Raw genomic sequence first — 24,894 nt, 5'->3', positions numbered from 1 at the left:
ACTTCTGTGTTTTACAAGTGACAGAAGAGCGGTAACAGTGAATATGGCCAACCCGGGGCCTATATTAAGGTAGGGGCCTGGAGCTGCAGCTCCAATAGCCCCTACGTTAATCTGGCCCTGCTTTTCGGGTCCCCAGCCAGCGCTCTTGGCTCTTCCTCTATAAAGCTGCTTGCTCTGGGGGCACTGGTGCATGCTCACCCCCGAGTCCCAATCTATACCCTTATAAGACACACAGAACTGTGGCTCGACCCCGAAAATGGCTACTGCTGCTGTCTCAGCCAATGAAGAATGAGAGATCCAGGAGAAGCTTGGCTCTCGTGCACATCACTGGATTGAGTGGGAGCTCAGGTGAAATATTGGGAGGGGGGGGGGCTGGGGGAGGCGCTGCACACAGGTTTTTTACCTTCATGCATAAAATGCATGAAAGTAACAAACCTTGCACCATTAAAACTACTTTAAGGGTGACTATAGATCAAATATGTTTCAGAGTTGCAGACCATGAGATAATTGTAATTAAGTGACAATCGCTTTGTTCCCTTTTTTCAATAGAAACTTTGGCTTGGGTTGCACAGAAAGTCTTCAGAATGCTGCATTTTTTTCTTGTGCTATAATGATCACTTTCAACAACTAGAGGGGCTCGTTAGAATTCCATTTTATGGCTCAGTTGTACTAAGTAATTCTGGATCTGGTTGTAGTCATTGTTTTTTTTTACTGGCGCTGTATATGGCAAATGTCAGCATGTCCTTCCAGTTGTTGACAAACTCCGTGCCCCTGAGAGAAAGCCTTTAGCCTCCACCCCCCCCCCCCCCCCAGCCTGCTGAAGAGCTTCCAGGCCCTACTTGGTACACCCAACTTAGAGCAGAGTCCTACAGTGCTCCCCCAGAATCCTTATTCCCTATAGAGCCACCAGGTCTGCTGTAGCTTTCCCTAACTCACGCCACAAACCCAGTGGTATCCAGCCCCATTCAGAGTCTTCCAGCATTTCAATAAGTTTTCCCATACTTTTATTCTGCGAGTGTAAAAAAAAAAAAAAAAAAAAAAAAAAAAAAAAAAATTTTTTTTTTTTTAAACTGTAGGGGCTTAGAATGCTTTGCAAGAATTTACCAGGCTTTGGTCTCAAAATGGTTTAGAACTACCGGCCTAGAGTACCAGTAAAAAGGACTTTTACCTAATTCACTCCCCCAGCAGCCAGTGTTCAATTCTACTCCCTGACACTCCAGGTTGTGGTCACTCCCGTGGTGTCATCACAGGCTCACCTGCAAAATCAAAATCCAAAAAGTTATGCTGTGTGGGCTGATGTGGGGCACCAACATCCGGAAAACCATATCACTGTGCCCATAGTCAGACGGTACAAGATTATTAAAAGAGAAATGTATACAGGCAGTCCCCTGGTTACAAACAAGATAGGGACTGTTCTTAAGTCAAATTTGTTTGGAAGTCAGAACAGGTACATTTTTTAAGTGTAGCCCCAGCCAAAATAATAACTTATAAGTTTTTTGGATAGCATAGACAACCACCACCCCTGTACCATTTTGTTTTGCTGTCTGTGCCCCTGTTCAGAAGATTTCACCTCACTTTCTGTCCCTATGACAATTGGATTTTTTGGGTTGTTGTGGAGAGAAGGATTAGTGATAAAGCTTCAGTGGAGACACCATTTTCCCCATAACTCTTCCAGGAGTGAATTTCCCTTCCTAGGGGGAGATTTCTCCTCACTTCCTGTTTTCTTCCTCTGTAAGTAGGAGTTGTTTGTAAATCTGATTTTTGTAACCTGGGGACCGTCTGTAACACGATAAAATGTGATGGATATAAAAACAATGGACAGCTACAAGGAATAGTTACAATATACAAATATAAGCCTAAAAAAAAAAAATACATTGGTTCAACCATATGCAAACTTGGGAATGAAATGTTACTCCATAGAACAGTAGAAGAGTAAGGGAGCCACCTTGAAACGGGAAACCTGGGGAAGTGGTCATGGCACCAGCTAAAACTGGAACAAAGGCAAGGATTAACCACTTAAGCCCCGGAAGATTTTACCCCCTTCCTGACCAGGGGTTTTTTTTTTGTTTTTTTTTTACTGCGTGACTTTAACGGACAATTGCGCGGTTGTGCGACGCTGTACCTAAACGATGTCCTTTTTTTTCCCACAAACAGAGCTTTCTTTGGTGGTATTTGATCACCTAAGCGATTTTTACTTTTTGCGCTATAAACAAAAAAAGAGCGTAAATTTTGCAAAAACAACAATATTTCTCACATTTTTTTTATATGAAATTCCCCCCCAAAAAAATGTAAAAATCTATATTTAACATTTTTGGCCAATTTGTTTTCTGCTACATATGTTTGGTAAAAAAACATTGCTAAAAGCGTATTTTGATTGGTTTGCTCAAAAGTTATTGCGTTTAATAACTAAGGGAAAGATTTCTGTCATTTTTGGTGTTTTTTTTTTTTTAACGCGTAATGGCGGCGATCTGCGTTTTTTTTTTTTGGCGCGACTGCGACATTGCGGCGGACAGATCGGACACTTGACTGACATTTTTGACACTTTTGGGGTTACCAGTGACATTACTGCAGTAATCAGTGCTGTGCTATATGCACTGTTACTACAAAATGACACTGGCAGGGAAGGGGTTAACTTTATTGGGGAAGGAGGGGTTAAGTGTGTCCCTAGGGGCGTGATTCTTACTGTGATTGGCTGTGGCTACTAGTGTAGGAACAGTGATCAACGGTCCTACATAGTAGAACCGTATGATCACCATTCCTACACAGGGGAGAATGACAGGCGGCTTGTTTACATCAGCCGCCTGCCTTTCTCCCTCTGCACCGACGATCGGCGAGTGACCGGCGGACATCAGGTCCGCCGGTCACACGCGCGGGGGGTCCACGCCTCCGGGGGAGCGCGCGCGCGCGCTCGCTCACTAGACCCTCACAGGCTAGCGATGTAGATCTACGTCACTTTGCCTGTGAGGGGCTGACTGCCGACGTAAATAGTCGTGCGGCAGTCGGCAAGTGGTTAAATTGGAACTAAGGCAAGGATTAAAAGGTGAAGAAGCTGCATACTCCGTAAATTATTAAATCAGCTGATGAAAGTGGGATTTAATATCACTTTAAAGGAGTTTTAAAGTCAGAAGGTTTTTTTATCCTAATGCATTCTATGTATTCAGATAAAACCTTCTGTGTGCAGCAGCCCCTCACCCCCCTAATACTTACCTGAGGTCCATCTAGATCCAGCGATGTTGCAGCAGTGTCTCGGCTGCCCAAAACTCTCTCTTCATTGACTTAAAATTCAGTGAGCCAATGAGGAGAGTGAGGGGGCGGGGCCAGATTATGGCTCCATGTCTGAATTGATACCTAGAGCTGCGGCTTGGCTCGGGTGCCCCAATAGCAAGCTGCTTGCAGTGGGGGCACTCAACAGGAGGGAGGGGCAAGGAGCGCAAAAGATGGACCCGAGAAGAGGAGGATCCGGGCTGCTCTGTGCAAAACCAACTGCACAGAGCAGGTAAGTATCGCAGGTTTATTTTTAACAAAAAAATCACTTTAAGCTCAGGGCTCCAGCAGGGAAACATGGGAGCCATAGAAATGGTAAGTATCCAGAAAACCTGTGACTTTTCTGTAAATGCACAAAGTGATAGATGAAAGTTTGTGATCTACTGGTAGATTGTCTCTTATACAATAAAGGGTAAAATGTTCCATGAACTATGCGCATAGAAGAATTCTATGTGATACGGGTATAGAGAGAATTTCTGGGTGAGTTGCAATTGTCAATGTATCATTGCAGCACTTACTGCTCAGTTCTAGCTATGCCGGTCTGTCTTGCTCTTTTGTTTTCTGTTTGAGCATTCATGGTGCGTGGGCAAGATAAGAAAAAGGGGGCTGTTTATTTACTACATTTTGTCAGCCGTGTGAAGGATTGAAACCACTTGATTTGGCTTGTTATATTAAGCAGCCCAGCACGTGGAACGGAGTGTGGAGAGGAGCGATGAGCATGAGGAGCGCGAGCGGCGAGTTATCGCTCACACACAGATGGGTCACACAGCACAGGGCTCCAATTAGCTGCTTAGTATTCACATGCAGAGTCCTGTCTGCTCACAAGACACCTCCCTACACCTGAATAAGAGGATTGTTAGTGACAGGATCTGTGGTTCTGCTTCTGTACACAGCAAACAGCCTTCCTCCTGCCTTGTATTTAGCACAGACATGCCTGTGTGCTATGCTCCGTCACACTGACAAACTAAAAAAAGCAACCCAGGCTGCTGCCTGCTCTCAGCGAAGCCTCACTAGAGTCTGTAACTGCCAATCAAATGCCTTGATTAGCATAATTTAAAGATTAAGCATTAGCTGCCATCCTCTTTTTGAATACAAAGGGATAAGAGCTCATCATGCACATTTTAAAATTTAGCAAGTTCATGGACAAGCTGAGAGCCTCGTTTATGAAAGTTCTAAGTGTTGCACTGCCCCCTTGAGGACTGCTGGATTGTTCACCTTGGGATCCCCCTGGGTTACCAATAGCAACTGCAGTATGCACAATTTAACTCTTTACTCTTTTTGGCTCAGTCAATGAACAGTCTAGGGGATGTAGTTGTTTTTGTGGCTTTATTTAAATTAGGGATGGGAGAAGGGAAGAGTGGGATACTCCAACTTGAACTATTCACAGTAGATGACTCCTGTCTGAAGATGCAGCCAGGCTGAAGATTCACCTTGCCACTTAGATGAATTTAGGATTAAGTCTCTATGTAGATGACTTGTTAGGATGAATTCTCTTCTGCTGACACCCGTCCTCTGACTATCCTACACCAGGATGGCCCCCCTCAGGTCAGGACCCTAGACATGATCCCCTGTACTTACGATACAGTGTCTCTACCCCTTCAGTCAGCTCTCATTGACCTCTGGGTTGAGCTCCTTTCTTCTGGTCCCCAGGCTGACTGCCTGTGACCGCGTGCCACTGATACGGAGGAGGAGGCAGCCGCCACCCTCCCTCCGGGACTCTGCTCACCAGCCAAAGTCCCTGCAGCACATGTGCTCCTGGCTTTTATACCACACCCCACAACGCTATCTGTGCCAATCACTGGGGCTGTATCAAAGCCTGTATACCCATTGGTCAGATTTCCTCCACTGTCTAATATGCCTCCCTATTGGACCAGTAAACGCTCCCTAGACCAGATGAATCACACACTGAGCACTATGAGCAGACCTAACTTGCAGATCCTGCTCTCTGGTAGGCAGAAAGCAATATAGATTTGTCTGCTGCTCCTCTGATAGGCAGACAGAGCCAACAATCTCTCTTTCTCTCTTTCTCTTTTTCTTTTTCTTTTTCTCTTTCTCTTTTTCACAGATACATTTTTCCTTTTATTAAACATATAAACAAGACAAACAGTTACAAATAAGGCACATTACCCTACACAGAGGTTATCAATACATACAACAAAAAAAAAAGGGGAGGAGTACATTATATCCTGCTCCTGTCATCATGAGACAGGAGACATTGGCACACCTACAGCATCAATCCAGGCCAACCAAACTTTATCGAATTTCTTAGGACAGTTCCTACTATCGTACGTAAAACGATAGAATGGAAGCGTCTTAGTGACCGCGGCTATCCAGGTTGTCCGTGTGGGAGGCTCAGGTAGCTTCCACCGCAGAAGGATTTCTCTCCTAGCGTAAAATAATGCATAGGTGATGCACATTTTAGCATGTTTTTCCCAACCACTTCTGTAAGATTGTTCAATAGCATTACCTTTGGGTCCAATGGGATCGTAATATCAAATATTTCCCCTATAGTGTCCATCACCGCTTTCCAAAAGGATGCAAGCTCAGGACACGACCAAACAACGTGAAAAAAGGTGCCAATATCACGCCCACATCGGGTGCAAGAGGGGTCAGTCATAGGGTATATTCTGGCAAGGCGCTGAGGCGTATAATATGCTCTATGTAAAAATTTGAGTTGTATGAATCTTTCCCTAGCCGCTATCAGTGAGGGAATATAATTATTAACCGAGTCCTCCCAGTCCTCAACAGTCAAGTCCGGAATATCCCCCTTCCATTTATTATAAATTTTCTCAAGAGACTGGCTGTAATCCGTTGATAGCAGCAGGTATATAGAAGAAAGAGGCTTACCTATAACCTTAAAGGTCAGCATTCTTTCCATAGGATCCGATTCCAGGACAACCAGGCCTTGGAACTGAGCCCGCATAGCATGGCTGAGCTGCCAATAACGAAATTCCATAGTTCTAGGCAATGAATGTAATTGTTGGAAGACCTCAAACCCTGTAAATCTTCCATCTTTAATAACATGTTTCATGGTCACAGTCCCTTTAGCAGCCCATATCTGAGGATCAGGAAGTTGTTGCAGGTGTACTAAATTAGGATTACCCCACAACGGAGTATGGGGGGATATATACAAAGGTTTCTTGTATACCGCTCGTGCCCGAACCCATACCTGTAGCACTGTCTTCATCTCTCTTTCTCTTTTTCTCTTTCTCTTTTTCCCTCTTTCTCTTTCTTTTTCTCTTTTTCCCTCTTTCTCTTTCTTTTTCTCTTTCTCTCTCTCTCTTCTTTGTGTATTTACCAAATGCCCCTTCAAGTTTAGCCATGGGCAATAGGATGGCTGGTGAAAAAGCGAGAACTGACCGCTCCCTAGCACCCACCAATAAATTCAGTCTATATATCTTCATCATAGGGAATTCTAGCATGCTTATAGGGAGCGAGGAACACCAACCAACCGACCCAAGCTTGGGCGTCACAGCCTGCTTATGTGGGGTATAACGACAGTGGTAATAAATTGGACCAGTCAATTACCATTTGTTTGTTCTCTTTGACAAAGGAGAACGGACCTCTCCATATCACATAAATTCAGTCTATACCAGAGGTCTCAAAGTTTTCAGTTTGAGGGTCTCATCGTATATATATTGCAGACCTTTGCAAAAAAAAAAATTCTTTTAGAGTCCCACCGTACATCCAGCAGTGTCCATCACAGTCCCCCTTACATCTGTGTTTGCCCAGCAGAGTCCCGGCTTGCCATTCAGGGTACAGAGCAGCAGGGTGGAAGCCAGGAGGGGGGAGTGCAGGTCTTGACAGAAAAATGGTGGTCCTCCTGTAAATGCTTGGGGCAGGGTAACCCGTCATTGATTGCTCGGATGCCGATGGTCCTAACATCCAACCACAGTGGATGTGCCAGTGTTGTATCACAATACACAGACTGGTGTATCTACTGGCATCCAGATAGTTTTTTCTTTCACAAATAGTTGCTGTAGGCTAGATCCAATCTTGTGCCAGGCTGGATGTAGCCCATGGGCTATAGTTTGGAGACTCTTGGTTTATACCATTTGTCATTTATAATTCTTGTATGCTTATAGGGGGGGAGTAACCACAACCATTCTATTTTAGGCAATAGGCGTGTTGGTGTTACACCATAATGCTGTGCTCACATATTGTGCATCTGTCTGCTGTGTTCCATGCCCCTAATTTGCCAGTTATACTGTGTATGGTGGCCCCCTAATGAGAACAAGTAATGTAACCAAATCAAGCATTGTTTTTGAAAGTCAATTTATGATGGCAATGCTGACCAAGGTAAGAAGCTATGAAAAAAAAAAATGGTCCAGCCAATTACTATAGTTTTATGCTTTGAGAAAGGGAGAACCGACCTCTCACCATGCATCACATTAAAGCGTTGGTTGGTCTCGGTGGTGCATTTATTGCTAGTGACTTTGTCCATTGTTCTGCTATAAGGCAATGTGAATTCAAACTTTTTCAATTTGTATAATTTTGTATTTAGGCATACGGAAAGTAATCTATATTTAGGTCTTTTTTCGCAGATAGGGTTGTTACAATGCACCAGTAATTAATTTCCTGTTTTAGGGTGACAACAGTCACTCATAGCAGTGTGTCCCTCAAAGGTAGGAAGTCTATTAGGCCTAAAGAACATTCCCCACCTCTTTTATGGAGAAGGGAATGTTTTCTGTAGTCTGAAGGTAACCCAGCCAAGGCTAATAACACTGAAGAGTGTTTGGAACAGCACTGGATTTCTGGCAGGATCAACCACTTTTTTCTTTTTGCACTTATTGAACAGATATCACAAAATGTTCAAAGGTATATTTAATAACCAAATGGGAGCAAAAAAGAGAAGTTTGATGTTAAAGTTTATCTACACTTTAAGGCTGTTATTGATGCAAAGGAGTATGGGGCAAGATATTTTTCTTTTTTTTTTCTGATCAGTGCTATTTTAATGCATACAGAACAAAAATGTGGGATACAAACCTTGCAAAATGGATCATTCAAGCTGCTGTTGTAGACAATTGTAAATGACTTGCCTTTTTTTGCCCTGATTTTGAATTTTCTTCCCCTTTTTTGTTAATAGGAACTCTAACCCAATTTGTCTTGGTGTTGTATGGCACTGCATCTGATCCTCCAAACCCACCCAACCAAGTTGATGGTGGTGGCTGCAGAACGGTAGCTTCTGGCCAATCCTGTGTTGGTGAGTATTAAACAGATTTCTAGGCCTTATTTACTAAAAGTGTCTGAAATGCAAAGGTCTGTTTTGACCATAGCAAGCAATCCATTCTAACGAAAATCTTTATATTGTAAGAAAATAAGAGTTAGTATGACTGGTATGTACAAACTCCAAGCAAGGAAACCGACATAGCTCAATTACAACTAGACAAAAAGATAATTTATATTTTAGGACTTTTAGAAATCCATGGAGATATTACCATCCCCATGTGGTTAAAGCAGCACTTTACCCCTCTTACCATATTTTTTTTGGGGAACGGATACTTAGTTATGGCAGGCACCTGTTCCCACATTTCCGCTCAGATCGCCTAGGCAATCCAAGCAGAAGTTTGGCCCCCTTCCCTGCTGCAACCTTCTGGGACACAGGTCCCAGGAGGTTACAGGACCATTCACAGGGTGCAGTGCAGCTCATGAATGTGCAGTGGGAAGCCAGCTGTGAAGTCACAAGGAGTCACAGCTAGCTTCCCACAGTTAACATGCCGGTGCTGGGGACCCGAAGACTGGAGAAGAACTGGCCCAGGTGAAGATGGCTCTGGATCCCTGGACAGGTGGTTGTTAATTTGTAGCTGCTGACTTCACATTTCTTGGAATCTGGCTGAGGCTTCTCTTTAGGCTACGTTCACATGTGTGCTGAATCGCGGTAACATCGTGCAAACAAAATCGCGGGAAGCATGGCACCCCAAAAAAGCTCTTGTACCTTTTTTGGGCGTCATGCGTCCCGTGATTTTGTTTGCGCGACGTTACCGCGATTTGGCAGGCGGAAATCGTGGCACATCGCACAGCGTTTGGGGTGCCATTGCAAATCACGGGCAACGCACAGGCGTCCCGCGCTTTGCAATGATTTCCGGATCGCGGGCAGAATCACGGTGATTCTGCCCACAATCCGCTACGCCCACATGTGAACGCAGACTTAAGGTCAATACCAGTGTTATCCTTTTTCCTCCTTCCAATCTCTTTTTTACCTTTTCCAGTCGCTCCTGACCATTATGGATGCTCCTGGCAGTGCTGCCAAATGCTAAGCCATTTGGCAGCAATGTTCCAGCTTAAGGTTACAGCTATGAAATGTATGTAGATACTTATCACTTTGATATCACTGAACCTTGACTTTGTGTGTGTGTTTGTATATCATTTTTTTTTTTTTTATAAGATATGTACGTTTCTTCATCTTGGAACCTCATACTCCTGAGGAAGCAGAATTGCCTTCCAGGAAACGTGTTGAGTTGAGAACCGTTTCCCACTCCCAGTTGCTGTCTTAGTCATGTTGGTTACTACAACTTGTATACAGTAACAAAGATACAATATAGCAGTGAAGGCGAACCTTGGCACCCCAGATGTTTTGGAACTACATTACCCATGATGCTCATGCATTCTGCAGTGTAGTTGAGATTCATGGGAAATGAAGTTCCAAACCATTTGGGGTGCCAAGGTTCACCATTACTGCAATATAGGAAATTCTAGTGTAGAGACTGGGAGTGTGTTCAAACTCTTTGAATGAGGTTGTTAAATACCAAATCATAAATGCGAACAGGATTCTTTTTTGTTGTATTATTTGTATGTCTAATCAGTGGATGCACTGTAAAATAAAAGTGGATTTTAATACATTACATGTCATTGGTTACCTTCAAAGTCTATTTTCCTATTTGTTCTTCATTGCCCTATCATCTTAGGATGTGGTACCCATTAGTATGCCAACCTATTTTCCATTTACTGTAATACATTTCTGTACTATCTGTAGTTTTAACACTAAGGATGTACAGTATACCGTATGTATAAATGCCCATGATATAAATTGTGAAGGACTGCTACGAAGGCTGTTAAATCATGTGTGTACATTTTTGCATCTGTCTGCTGTGTTCCATGCCCCTTCACTTGCCAGTTATACAATGTACATTGGCCACCTGATAATAGCAAGTCATGTAACCGACTCGAGCGTTACATGTGATCGTTTATGAAGGGATTAACGACCGTTATAGAAGCAATTAGAATAAAACTTGGTGCAGCCAATAACCATTGTCTTCTCTTTGACTGAAGGAAAACAGGCCTATCCTTATATACATACCACATTATAGCAGTGATTAGTTGTGGGGGTACATTTACTTCTAGTGACTTTGTACATTGTTATAGCTTGTATTTATAGCAGATAGCAATATAATTTTTTTTTTCTGCTTTCTAAAACATAAAAAAAAACATCCAGTGCAAGATGCGCTATATTGTCAAAAGTATTGGGTCACCTGCCTTTACATGCACATAACATTAATGGCATCTCAGTTATAGTCTTTACAGTTCAATATTGGGTTGGCCCACCCTTTGCAGCTATAACAGCTTCAACTCTTCTAGGAAGGCTGTCCACAAGGTTTAGGAGTGTGTCTATGGGAATGTTTGCCCATTCTACCAGAAGTGCATTTATGAGCTCAGGACTGATGATGGATTAGAAGGCCTGGCTCGCAGGCGGCGCTCTAATTCATTCCAAAGGTGTTATATCGGGTTGAGGTCAGGACTCTGTGCAGGCCCAGTCATGTTTCTTCATCCCAAACTCACTTATCCATGTCATCCATCTACCTTCGTACAACGTGATGTCTACAGCGAGGAGACGGGCTGTTTCCGGCTCTCAGCTGTGCGGGCCACTGGTTGCGGCGCAGCGTCGGCTGGCGTATGACACCACCTTGGCGCGGGGGAACACAATGCGTTTCCGAGCATGCGCAAAGCTCTCATAGAGCATGCAAGCTCCTTTTTCAAGGATGTCTTTATGGACGGGGGGGGGGGTTAATGGTGTGGGGGTTCTTCAGGGGTTGGGATTGACATATTAGTTCCAGCTAAGGGAACTCTTAAGGCGTCAGCAAGACCTTTTGGACAATTTCATGCTCCCAACTTTGTGGGAACAGTTTGGGGAAGGCACCTGTATCAAAATGACTGCACACCAGTGCACAAAGCAAGGTCCATAAAGACATGGATGAGCGAGTTTGGGGTTAAATTAGAGCGGAGACTGCGAGCCAGGCCTTTTTGTCCTACATAAGTGCCTGACCTCAAAAATACGCTTCCAGAAGAATGGTCAAACATTCCCATAGACACTCCTAAACCTTGTGAACTGCCTTCCCAGAAGAGTTGAAGCTGTTATAGCTGCAATGGGTGGGTTAACTCTATATTGAACCCTATGGACTAAAACTAGAATGACATTAAAGTTCATGTGCGTGTAAAAGCAAGTGTCCTAATACTTTTGACAATATATTGTATATCTCCAGATATATCTCAGAGGGAAGGATTGCCTTAAATGTACCCGGTGGAGGATATTGCCAGAGGAACTTGCGAAAGTCTTGTTCTCCAATCTGCAGGTGCAAAATATAATATTCTAAAAAGGTGTTATTCATCGCCTGCTGCCCTAAATGAAATGAATAGTTGAAATGAAGATCTCCAATGAAATGTAAATCTCCTATACATAACAAAGGCCAAGAAGCTTAGGAAAACAGATTTTGCATTTTGGCAGTCTTCATAATGTAATTGAATCATAGTTAATAAATTACAGTTTACGCTGAATCTATGGGAAGAAAGTGCTTGAAATAAAAACCGTGTTGACACTTTATTAAAATAGAAAAGCCTTAAATTCTTTCCTCACTTTGTGTTGGGGACAAGGACGCTTCAGGCTTTTAATCTTGGCCACTGTTGTTCACCATATAATAGTCAATTTCTCATCACAACAGGAGTATTTTGCAGGCAAGCTATACATAAACCTTAGTTAAAGTGGAGTTCCACCCTAAAATTATACTTACCTCCATTTTCTTGCTCCGGGTCACCTGAAAAACAAATGGATAATCGCAATTTTTTTTTTTTTAACTTGCCTCGTTAAGAAGAAAATATACTTACCTTACTTCCTCCTTCCTCCCCTCGGCGGCTGCGGCGATTCGTCACTTCCTGGCATGCAATGATTCCTGGGAGCTGAACGTCATCGCTCCCAGGAATCAATGCGCCTGCACCGGCCCCGACGTCAGTTCCGGTGCAGGCGCCGTCATACCTTGCAAAACAGCTTCTGGGCATGCCCAGAAGCTGTGCAGGGATGACGCTGCGACACCGGAAGTGACGGCGGGGGCCAGTGCAGTGCATCGTGGGACCGAAGAAGACGGAAGAGGATGCAGAAGAGGACGCGCTGGCTTCAAGCTGCCCACACCTGAGATGGCAGCGCTGGACAATACATTTTCAAGGTATTTCTTTTAAAAGGTAAGTGCAACCCGTGACAGATCAGAGGCTAGCCATTGTGGAATGTACTAGCCCTGACTGTCCCGGGGGTATTTTTATTAAAAAAAACGTTCACTGTTGGAACTCCGCTTTAAAAATAAAACCTGTTAACCTTTAGAAAAAAAAAAAAAATATAAAACCTGTTAGAAAGTTTTGTGAGGAAGTAAAGTCGCCTCTTATCTAGTGCCAGGGTGTCAAAGAGTTAACGGCCACAATGGCGGGGAGGTGGGGATTTGCGCGTCTGACATTTGGTGATTAAGGCCTCTTGCAGGGCTGTGTATACCTAACCAAGAGTGTGTAATCTACTGTGAAATGTCACCAGTTTGTCCTGAATCAAACCTCCTGTGTGTGTGTTCTGGAACATTTCATAGACTTAACTGGAGAATAGGTTAAAAGAGTCATTTCTATCACTCGTTCGCATGAAAGCATATTACAGTTCTTTCTCCAGAGACAATCCATAATAGATTACTTCCACGTGAAGAGCTTTCATATCACCAGTGAGCACCCTTCCTCCTAGTGCTAATGAGAAGCTCCAATCTAATTAAGAAATAAATGAGGGCTTATATATCCCCTAATTAAACGGTTTGCTGTGGATGGGGTCAGGTACGGGGGCTGTACAGCACATGTTGGAGTGCACTTCATCGCTGTGTTTTGGCAGGTATTTTTGGGTTTTTGTCAGAATAAGGGTCCCTGTGAGCTCTCACTTTCTGCTGCATCCAAAGAATCCAGAAGTTTGTTCATAGTGTTTCATGCAAGGTCTGCTGGACAGAATTAGACTCACTCTCTAGCGGACTGTACTAAATCCTTCAATAACGGCAGCTGTGGATATATACGGAACCTTTTAAGCACTCATAGCAGATGGTCTGCATACAAAAGTGAGTCACATCTTCATTGAGCAAATCCTCTAAACATCACTTCGTTGGGCTTTCACTCTGTGCTTACATGTGTGCTCCTCTATTCTCCTGCTTTTCTAATACACAACCATTCTCCGGTCCCATTTACACAAAAGATGATTTCTCTCCACAACAGTAAGTGCAGGAAAGGTATTGTTTTCCATTATATTAAGGGACGGGAAGCCTTTCTCAATTGGGTTATACCCTTCTTTACAGAAGGATTGGATGTTAGCAAGCACAAATAAAACATGTAGGTTAGCCCAGGATAACGTCTCCTACCAATCAAGCCTCAGATATTTGCTATTGTCCTCTTCCACACTGCCGTATGGAAGACTAACCTTTTTCTAGCATCCTTTTCTTACTCTTCCAGATTTTCCTTTTTCAATCAAGACTCTTCTTCCCATTGCTGCCAGAGCTTGTCTCTTCCATTGCAGCTGTCCTGTATGGCTGACGGTGGGGAGACTAGTCACCTTGCAAACCGCTCTGTGTCTGCTACCCCTCTTTGCCAATCCCTCCATTGGCTGCCACTCAAGCAACAAATTAAATTCAAGCTACTAACCATAACCTACAAAGCCATCCATAACTAGGCGCCCAGCTACATAGCTGTCTTACCGAATGGGCACGCTGGGCAGTTGCCCGGGGGCCCCACTTCCCCAGGGGTCCCACCTGCCCAACAACCCAGCCCCAGTCAAGCGTTGGTTCCGACTCCCGTGTGCATCTCGCCGCCGAACTTAGCAGGTGGCAAGCGCCTGTCGACTCTGCGCTGCAGTCAGGCCACTTGGGCCATGGAGGGGGAGCCCACAACTGCAGGAATGCCTGTCCGGAAACAGGCACACACAGGACAGTTGAGTCTGACTACCGTCCATGTGTGTGTTCACAGGACCCAGCCACCGAACTTGAAAGCTGTCATTAGCCTGGCACTGCTGTACAAATAAATATCGCCTTATCGATGATTTAAATTTTTATTCCCGTGGGTGATTGTGTCGGCAGGGCCCCAGTGTACTGCATTGCCCGGGGGCCTATAATGCTCTTAAGATGGCACTGCCCAGCTACATCACTAATCTGGTCTCAAAATACCGACCAACTCGTTCTCTTCGTTCCTCCCAGGACCTCCTGCTCTCTAGCTCCCTTGTAACCACTTCCCATGCTCGCCTCTAGGACTTCTCCCAAGCTTCTCCCATCCTCTGGAATGCTCTACCCCCATCTGTCTGACTATCTCCAACTTTGACTACTTTCAGACGATCCCTGAAAACACATCTCTTCAGAGAAACCTATCTGGCAACCACCTAGCAACTGTGCTCTTATTTTCTTTATCAGCCCATCCCCCACAGTTATTACCTCGTGTATCTCTTGACCGTCCCTCTTAGATTGTAAGCTCTAACAAGCAGGGTCCTCTGATTCCTTCTGTATTGAAGTGTATTGTATTTGTACTATCTACCCTCAAGTTGTAAAGCGCTGCGTAAACTGTCGGCGCTATATAAATACTATATAATAATAATAGCTGGTGGCGTTTGATTGAGAGAGAATTTTCCAACAGACAGGTCACTGCTGAACTGTCTGAATTTCAATCTATGTATGTATGGCCAGTTTAAAGTTGACTTAAAGGCAGTGGTATGGTGGCTTCCCATTGCTTTGATGAGCCACCATCCACTATCCCAGTCTTTTGCCTGATGAGCTTGCCACTGAGGTTAAGAGAAGAGAAGTTGAGACTGGTTCGGCTCTTATCGGTGCCATGTTCACAACTTTGAAACTAGAGGCTCAGCATGTTGTTTCCCCTGGTGTCTTGGGTCCTTTACCACCCCTAAGTCCAAAAAGCTTTTCCCAGTGCACCCACTGTTCTAACTCTTTCTCTATGGAAATTGGAAAACTGTGACAAGTTGTTTGCTCCCCCTCAAGCGCTTTCCTAGCCTCATAGGTAGCTGACCATTTACACAGCAGTTTATATACTGTACATTTTGCATAAGTCCATGCCCTCAAAGAGCTTACAATCGGGTCCCGATCTCCCATTCATACCTACACATACTAGGGCCAATTTTGACAGGAGCCAATTAACCTACCAGCATGACTTTGCAGTGTGGGGGGCAACCAGAGTACCTGGAGGAAAAAACCCACACAAGCACAGAGCAAACACGCAAACTACATGTAGGTAGTGTATTGGTTAGAAATATAAGGGAGGACAGATGTGCTAACAACTAAGCCACTGTGCTACCCTATGTGATTGCAAGAAGCCTGCTGGGATGGAAAACTGAAGACCCGACCAAGTAGATTATGTTTACTGTATGCAATTCAAGGCTTAAATTTCAATTTTAACTTTAATAATTTATTTCCTTCTTCCCTTTTCAAAGTATCTTATTACTTCTGAACCTGGGATCAACCAAATACAACCGTTGATTGCTATGCCCCACTCACAGCCTTTGCTGCAAGATGTTATACAGATATAGAATTGTATTAGTTGACTGCCTTGGAAATGGTGTTTACCAGATAAGGGTTCCTCCCGTAATTGAAGTGCAACGCTTTCAGTGTGGTAAATTGCATTTAAAATTGACCCATTTCTTCCCGCAGTACCATCAGCGTGTTCCTTCCTGTTCTCATTAAATAGTTCTACACACTTTTTAACATGGGGGGGGGGGGGGAATGCTCAATAAACTCTGTGCATGTGAAACAGGAAGCTTCCCTCTTTTGTACTTTTCAAATCTTTACAAATGCAATCTCACTGACTGGGGCAACACCTATACTTGTTTACTTCAGTGTGTAAACGTGCCTCACATAAAGTTTTAAGCTGGCCATACAAGGACCAAAAATGTAACTGGTTCAGCAGGGACCACCCAAATGTACAAGCTGCTTTGTGTACAGCTAACCGGTTTGGGTTTTCCTGAACAATCCGTGCCGCCGGCTACAGTTGGCAGTACTGATCATAGTTTTCTGCCAGCAGGGGACGCCCCCTGCTGGCAGAACCCTAACTCTGCGGGAAGGATTCCGCAATTAGTGTGTTAAGGGGGGGGGAATCAACACTTTCTTTTTTGTTTAACCCACTGGTTTAATGGAAGAAAATGTATAATGTATGGCCTAAGTCCACCTTTTGCACAAATAATAAATGCGCGTTTTTTTTGAGGAAAAAAAATGAGCATTTATTTGTTTTTGCAAATGAGCCTGCAAAGCATTGCCAGGCTCTGGCATACTCTTCCTCCAGCTCTATGTCCTTGGGGGGAAGACGAGAGAAGACAGCGCAGCGCCTTCTAAGTGCAGCAAGACATTTATTGAAGTATTTGCAGCAGTATTACACTCACATTTAGTCGGTGAATAAGATGCAGTTAGTCAAGTAATGTTGATCATCAGGAGCATCACTGGAGTGGGTCCTGGTGGTGGAGGCAGTGGATCCCGGTGAGAGCGGCAGGGGGGGTTCCTCCGTGTGTACAGGGACGGCCTCGGTGGTGTCCGTGGGCTCCCCGTCAACTGGTGGAACGCTGGCACTTGTGGGTCCTGGGATCCTGATGTCACTCCTGGCGGTGATGCGGGATGCTATGGCGCCGCATTATCAGGGCATGCGCTCCTTCTTCAGGCCGCGCATGCACCGATAATGCGTCACCGTAGCATCCCGCATCACCGCCAGGAGTGACGTCAGGATCCCAGGTGTCCCCCTACCCCTGGTGTTTCCCTTCTCCCTTCCCCCCCTCCCCCGGGTCCCCAGGACCAGACTTTTTTGAGACCTCTTCTTGCGCCAATTCACCACTAAACCATTGTCTATGTCCTTACCCACTTGTATTCCATTGAGAAATACAAGTCCCTCTGCAGCCGTGGTAGATGGGACTTGTAGTTCATTCAAGGTTGTTTCAGCCTTTACATTACATCACGTTAGTGCTACTGAATCTAAATTTCATTGCTCCGAAGGAAGATCCCTTTGGTTGCCTTTGTCTACTCTGACCTTCTTCCGCTGTATGGTAATTTGTCCACCGCGCTCCCTATTCACCTTCCCATCTCTCCTAATGGCCACACTTACATCTCTATACCCTGAGCAATGATGGATGAAGTGTGTGCTGCTTAATATTTGATTGGCATCTGTCAAAGTGTATATGGTGATTCTGCTGTAGCCACAGCAGGATGTAATTTACAACTGCAGCGTCTTTCCTTTCCCACACAGCTGTGCATAGACTTCACATCGTTATGGAAAGCATTAATCTTTTATTACGTTGTAATTTACAGAAAGAAATGTATTCTTGGCTTAATATTCCAAATATCACACTGTTTCCACTTAGCGTTTCGATTAATCGGTCTTCAGCAATCTGCTCTGACCCTCTGACATCATTTAGGAATGAACAGATCTCTTTATTGGCTAGCCGTGAGCTGTGTGTGGGGTCAAATCATGCTTTCATTCACCAGCAGCAAATTCGTAAAATACTGATAAGCTATTTAATAAAGCTAGGTCGTGATTTCTGCAAGAGCGATGTCCTATCTTTACTTGAAGTATGTAGTGCTCATTTCTTGCTGCCTTATTTACAACAAGGCAAACATCTGGAAAGTGCATTTCTACTTAAAGGGTACATTTCACCCTTGAAACTATTTTGTAAACCCGAACAGGTGACTTCATTAATTATTTGTATTGACCTACCCTCCAAAATAGGCACCTTCATTGTTTATGGGTGACAGGTGCACCATTATCCCCTGCTACCTTTGTTTTTTTTAGTTTTAAGTTTATATCATCTTTTGTGTGATCACTACTTTTACAGTATCTTTCTGCTTCTTTTGATGGATGATTCCATTGTATAGAGAATGTTCTATCCCAGGATCGTGGTGACCAGATGTCTAGCTCCAACGCTTTATTTGATTTCTTCCTTTGTTAGAACACAGAATGAGCAGTTTTAGGGTTTTATGTACAGATCTGCACAGTAGATAAGTGATACAACATAGGGAGTGTTCTGTGGTTAATGTAACTTCAATCAGTATTTTGCAGAGAGTGGTGATGCATTGCAAAACCATCTACTGTGGGCAATCGGCTAGTAATGACATACTAAGAAAAGCTGATTGGCGGCTGTGACTTGGCTGCACAGAACTTTTAAAATAAGAAAAACTTTGGTGAAATGGCATATAAAATTATTAGTAATTTAAGATGTCACAGTAGATTAACAAATAAAGTATACACAGACTCAGGGAACCTTATCCTTCAAACAGTGAGAGATAAGTTAGTGTGGATGATGTAGTTCTTATGATTCTTCTGAAGCTGCTTTTGTGCATAGGACCCAGCCTCACCTTTTCCTAGACTAGTGGTCCCGAAACAGCGGCCCTTTGCTTGCCCTAATTCAGTCCTTGGGGCACTATGCCTCCCACTGATACCAACACTGGGGCATAATTCCTCCCATTGACACCAATAGTGGAGCACTGTTCCTCCCACTGATGCCAGCAATGGGGCATAATTCATCTGGCTAATACCAAACATGGGGCACTATTCCTTCTCCTGCTATCCACAGGCGATGTGTATTTTTTTTTAACTTTTTCACTGACCACCAAGCCTGAGGCATTTTCTATTCACTTGCCACAATTTGGCCTCAAAGTGTGAAGGACAGTATACTGGCCTTTTTTTTTTTTTTTTAAAGAGACTCCTGTCCTAGGTTATGCCTCTGATGTAAATATGTACTGTATGTACATGCAAACAAATGCAAACAGACAATTCCCAAGCACAAATATGAACAAAACCCCAAAAGGCTCAAAATTCAATCTCAACCAAAGTGTGTGCAAATGTGACCAAAAATAAGGGAAATTATAATTGTGACATAATCTTATACAAGTCTATAATCCAAAAGTCCATATTCCTCCATGAAAGTTAAGGATGAACACCGTCGGCATCAGCAGATTTTTTCCAGATGGCAGGATATGGGTGACTCCCTCTTGCAGCCTCACATATATGAAAAAAGAAAGGGAAACAGTGTCACCGACTAAGTGTAGTAGTTGGATAATATGCACTCAGTGTGTGATCCAAAAAGCAGCATGTAATACAATTCCACTTGATAGCAGCCTTTCCCAAGCCCAGGAGCTTGCTCTTGCCAGGCTCCAGAATGGCGTGATGTCAGATATGGTGTGGCAACATGTTTCAAGGCATTCCTGTCCCTTTCTCAAGCCCTTTTCTCAAGAGGCTTGAGAAAGGGATAAGAAGCAGGGCACTGGAATGGAGTGATGACATTAGAGATGGCAACATGTTTCAGGGCGTTCCTACCCTTTTCTCAAGCTCCTTGAAAAAGTAACAGGAGCGCCCCCGAAACATGTTGCCACACCATATCTGACATCATCGTGCCATTCTGAAGACCTGCTTCCTCCCTCACAATCTCCATGTGGTCCACAGTGGCCATTCTGATGCCTGGCAAGAGGCTATCTGCAGAGGAAGTGCCTGGGCTTGGGAAAGGCTGCCATTAATTGGAATTGCATTACATGATGCTTTTTGGATCACACACTGTGATTGCGTATTCTTTGCTTTTATAAGAGCTAATAAACTACTACACTTAGTAGGTGGCCTTGTTTCTCTTTCCTTTTGTCTAAGTATGCCCCCTGATGATACCATCAATGTTATCCCGTGATCAAAGCAGGAGTGGATGAGCATTCCTATCTAACTCCTGATATATTCCAATCTGGGTAGAAGTCAGTGTGCCTAGGCACTGACATGTGTAAGGAAGTGCTCTGCTAATTCAATAGAATTCGCCATACTGGGTGCAAATTTCTTTCCTGCAACCAGCATTCCCCCATCAATACAGACCGTGCTGACAGAGGAATCCCTCCTGCTGAGCAATTGTCTGCTACCGGTGGGGACGGGGCAGGAGAAGACAGTGATTATTGCTAAGGCTATAGCAGCCGCCAGCGTTAATCGTAAGAGAATCCGGCAGGCTGGTTTGATTCATCAACTTGGTACATTCATCCTGCCCATTTACGGTTTGAATCTTGGCCAGTTCCTGTTGAACCAGCCGAGATTCAAACCCTGTATGGCCGTCCTTAGTTTTACGTGGGTACAGATGTTGGTCATCCATTGATAGCTATCTTCTTGCTTTCCCTTCCCCACTTACCCCTTTCAGTTTTGCAAACAAAGCTTCACTTAGCTAATCACAAGTCTGAGTGGCAAGTTCTTATTGCCAAAAAAAAAATGTTGTTACCAATTAGTGACTTAGGTTATTGTCATGGACTGCTTAGCTGAAAACAATATTTTGAAAATGTGAGTTGACCTTTAAGGAAATATAATGAACGTCTCTAAATGTTATTTATGACAATGTAGACCATCCATGGTGCAGAATTATCTTTATAATGGTTGTTCCTTTTGTGTCCTTTATGCAGTTTGTGAAGAAGGCTTTTTCCTCCATCAGAAGACTTGTGTGAAGACTTGTCCCCCAGGATTCACAGCCAGTGTCCAGAGTATCCAGTACACCTTAGAGAACAGCATAGAGCCTCTCCTGGCAAATGTTTGTGTGCCCTGCCATCCTTCCTGTTCTACCTGCAAAGGTACCACTGCAAATAACTGCCGCAGCTGCCCAGCTCACTCACACTTTAATGAGTTGGACTTTTCCTGTTCCCATCAGAGAGTCAGAGAATCACCCCAACTAAAATTTGTCGTTCCAGAAGTAGCAAATTACTCAAACATGCCATTCATCATGGCCATCCTCAGCTGCATCATGATAGTCATTGTCTTTGTGAGCATTTTTTTATTCCTCCAGGTGCGTTCCGGGGTTATTTCGGGCAAGAAGAAGTTGTACATGTTCGACAGTGGGATCATCTCTTATAAAGGCATCCCATCAGAAATGTGGCAGGAAGAAGGATTCTCAGAGTCTGAGGTAGAGGAGTTGGCTGCTCACAACGAAAGAACTACTTTTCTAAAGCAACAGAGTGCCCTTTGATGACAGTTCTGAAATCACCTACCCAAAATATCATGCCATCATACAGACTCCATTCAGGTTTCCTTTCAACACTGGACCATTCTACGTGGATACCGACTAATACATCAGCATCATGATTCTATCCAGTGCTCTGGCTAATGCCCAGGAAATTATCAAAAACTATTTTTGTTTTGTCTTTTTTTGTTTTTCCTTTTTATTGATCATCACGCATCTTCCCAAATTTTCTTTTTAACTTATAGTGCCTATTGATCTCCATATTTTGCCTGCCTGCTGAAGTGGCTTTCAGTTAACTCTTTCAGTTATGGAACATCCATAGACGGGGTGCAGGTACACACTCGTATGCAGTCTGCCTAGTTTTTTTTTCTTAAAGGGCAGGAACTGTACAAAATGAAATGCTGTGCAGACAAGAAAGCACCTTTTTAGGTTGTTAGGCCAGTTTACAAAGATCAACTGCTATATAGTACATCAGCATCTGGGAGCCAGGCTGGTAAACTATGTATAGAATCAAGGTCATGTCTCATGCACGAATAAGGTTGTCTGCCTAGACCTAGCGGAGGGAGATCCCCGCTGATATGTAATAGAATGATAATGTGCTGTGCAGAGAGGAATGCATTGGAGCAGAATGTCCGAGCCACATACACATAACACTTGGAGGGAAAATACAGCTTTATTTTTTTTTTTTTCATAAAACATTTTAAGAATTCCTGCATAGAGTATACTGATGGGGCAAGGTGAATACCTTGGCACAAAGTATTGGGTGTGTCACCTTTTAGTGAACTCTTCTGGGCTGTTTCATTTTTCCTGCATATCAAGTAATCATGGCCTATTATTTACTTTTGTCATAGTAAAGTGCCCATATACAGGACAATAACTTTGCAGATTTGCATCTTTTAGACAAGATCTGTCAATGATTTCCCTGTGGATGGTGCAAATGACTTTTGCAAATCCAGTGTCTGAGCAGCAATGGGTATGAAATGACCATGATGGTAGATCTTCTTTGCAGTCCAGAAATAGCTGGGCCTTTCAGTCTTGGTCTATTAGGATTTAGCCATCTACCCTAAAGATGGAGGTCATCCAGCAATTATAGCAGTCATGGTATCTGGAGATCCTATTACAAAAGGGCATCACAACCTGACATGGTTAAGAAATTTTATTTTTTTTCTTCTCTGTTAGTGAATGTCAATCTGATTATGTATATTTTAATTGAATAGGGTGTTGGTACACGTTGAAGCATATTTTTTGACACATATTGATCAATTTCTTTTCTAAATGGTTTTATGTCTTTTTATTCCCATATTTTTCATTGGTCATGCTTTATTTTCTTTCACTGAATTGATTTATGTAGACATAGCTATTCATTTATATGGTTAGTCCCTGCTTTGTTTTGATAGGAAAACATACTGGACCTCACTCATAAAATGTCCTAAAGAGAACCAGTTATGATTGGGTTTAAAATCCAACTCCATTCTTACTTTTGCTTGTTTTTTCTGTGCATCCTGTAAAAAAAAATATATGTACTAATGCACTACTTACCATCTTCATACTCCAGCATTGCCCTCTGTGTCATCCTCGATCTCTGCTAATCCTCTGGGATAAATGACAGCCAACATTATTCAGCTCACTTTCTGTGATCCTAGGCTGTCCTAAATGCTGAATACAAAAAAATCTAAAAGATTGTCCCATCCATGTTAAACAGTGCAGATGGGTGAATCCTCCATTGCCATCATTGTATTTTGACAGCCAGTCCCATTGGCTGTCAGAATACTCAAATGGAGGCTGCATCTGATTCTCTTCAGCTAACCGTTTTCTACCCATCTCCTCAGATTTTTCAATTGAAGGATGTCAGGAAGGAGGGAGCCAATAAGACCTCTCATGGAGTGAACTTTGTCCAGGTCATCAGGGACTTGCAGATTGCTAAGTGAAGCGAGCCATAGACTGATCGAAATTTGGCCGGCTCAACAGGAATTTCGATCTGTTTATGGACAGGCTGGTTGCACCAAAGTTTATCCATCGATTGACTTCAGTACAACCAGCCATAAATGTTTGGTCCAAAGCACCAGTTCCCTGGGCTCTGAGTTGTGTAATCTTTAGACCACCTCTGCTAGGATCTTGCAGCTGTTTTTGGAGCTATCGACACGGCAACCCAGGAAAATGCTTCGGCCTTGCTGCCCCTTGAATGACCAGGGTAGTCTGGAATCACTGAAAACAACAAGCAAACACAGGGGCGCACCGGCCTAGTGCTTTTATCCTTTAAAAGGTTTATTAAAAAGGAACTTAAGAATACTCACAAACGAGTTCTTGATAAAAGCATATCACATAAGGAACGCAATCCTCAGCATAGAGATCCAAGGGTGAGCCGTCCCCTGAAGTCGTGAAGGCTTACGCGTTTCGAGGCTTAGCCTCTTCCTCAGAGCCCCTTGTGTGATATGCTTTTATCAAGAACTCGTTTGTGAGTATTTTTAAGTTTCTTTTTAATAAACCTTTTTAAGGATAATGCACTAGGCCTGTGCGCCCCTGTGTTTGCTTGTTGTTTTCTGTGGTTTTTCTTTGCCTGATCACTGCTTGCGGCTATCACTGCTTGCCCAGCAGTGGTCATTATATTCTGCCAGTAAGGAAGGTCCCCACACAACCTGGCGGCAGAAAACCATAGCGCTGCGGGAGGAATTCCTCCTTCAACATGGACTGTGTTGATGGGGGAATCAAGTAATTTTGTAAAATTGCAATATGTATGGCCTGCCTTAAGCCTTCAGTTAAGTTCTAGCTTTTATGAATGTGGTGTACAGATAATTGTGTCACTATGGCTAGCTGTTTGACATTGTTTACAATGGTGGCTGACTGACTTACACACTCTTATGCAGCCCTGAACAGACCAGAAACCCACCTGGTCCTGCTTTGGTGTGGTTGAAGGCCAGATCCATACAAACAATGCTTGTTGGGAAAAGGACAGATACAAGGACAACTCAGCAACTCAAGGATTTGATTTTTTTTTTTTAATGTCTTGGGTTTTGGAACTCATAGATGACATGGTACTAATGCTGTCTTCTTTGCAGTGCTTGTATGCAAATATTGGAGTCCATTGGCAGTAGGAGCATTCTGCATTGTGTGCAGAGAAAGGCATAAAGGTTATATACATTTGTGTTCTACATTATTTAACATAGATTTTAGTTTAAAATAAGGAGCCCGTACTGTTGCGTTTAGAGCAGTAATATGACGGAAGTTCTTTTTAGCATTTGAAATATGTTCTTTACTATTCAAATGGTTATATTGTACTACAAATGCAACAGCACCAATACCATTTTCAGAAATCCGTCGCTGTATCCAGGGTTGTTTTTTGAAAGAGACTTTACTATCATTGTAGGACTTTAGTTGAAATATTTTGGTTGCTGTATCTTTATATCCATGATTTT

At 43.4% G+C, this 24,894-nt stretch overlaps 1 protein-coding gene across 1 annotated transcript in view; it reads left to right on the top strand.

Moving 5' to 3' along the window:
* FURIN (furin, paired basic amino acid cleaving enzyme) overlaps positions 1-22,164 on the top strand; it is a 295,959-nt gene extending 273,795 nt beyond the window's left edge. Inside the window, exons 14-15 of the mRNA XM_082256181.1 lie at positions 8,351-8,467; positions 20,931-22,164. Coding sequence (XP_082112307.1) covers positions 8,351-8,467; positions 20,931-21,487 — 674 coding nt within the window. The 3' untranslated portion in view covers positions 21,488-22,164. The remainder of the gene's footprint in view (positions 1-8,350; positions 8,468-20,930) is intronic.
* The last annotated feature ends 2,730 nt before the right edge of the window (positions 22,165-24,894 follow it).

Source organism: Pelophylax lessonae, assembly GCF_965119305.1.
Source record: "Pelophylax lessonae genome assembly, chromosome: 4".
NCBI classification, from domain to species: domain Eukaryota; kingdom Metazoa; phylum Chordata; class Amphibia; order Anura; family Ranidae; genus Pelophylax; species Pelophylax lessonae.
This window is presented reverse-complemented; position numbering and strand designations above follow the sequence as displayed.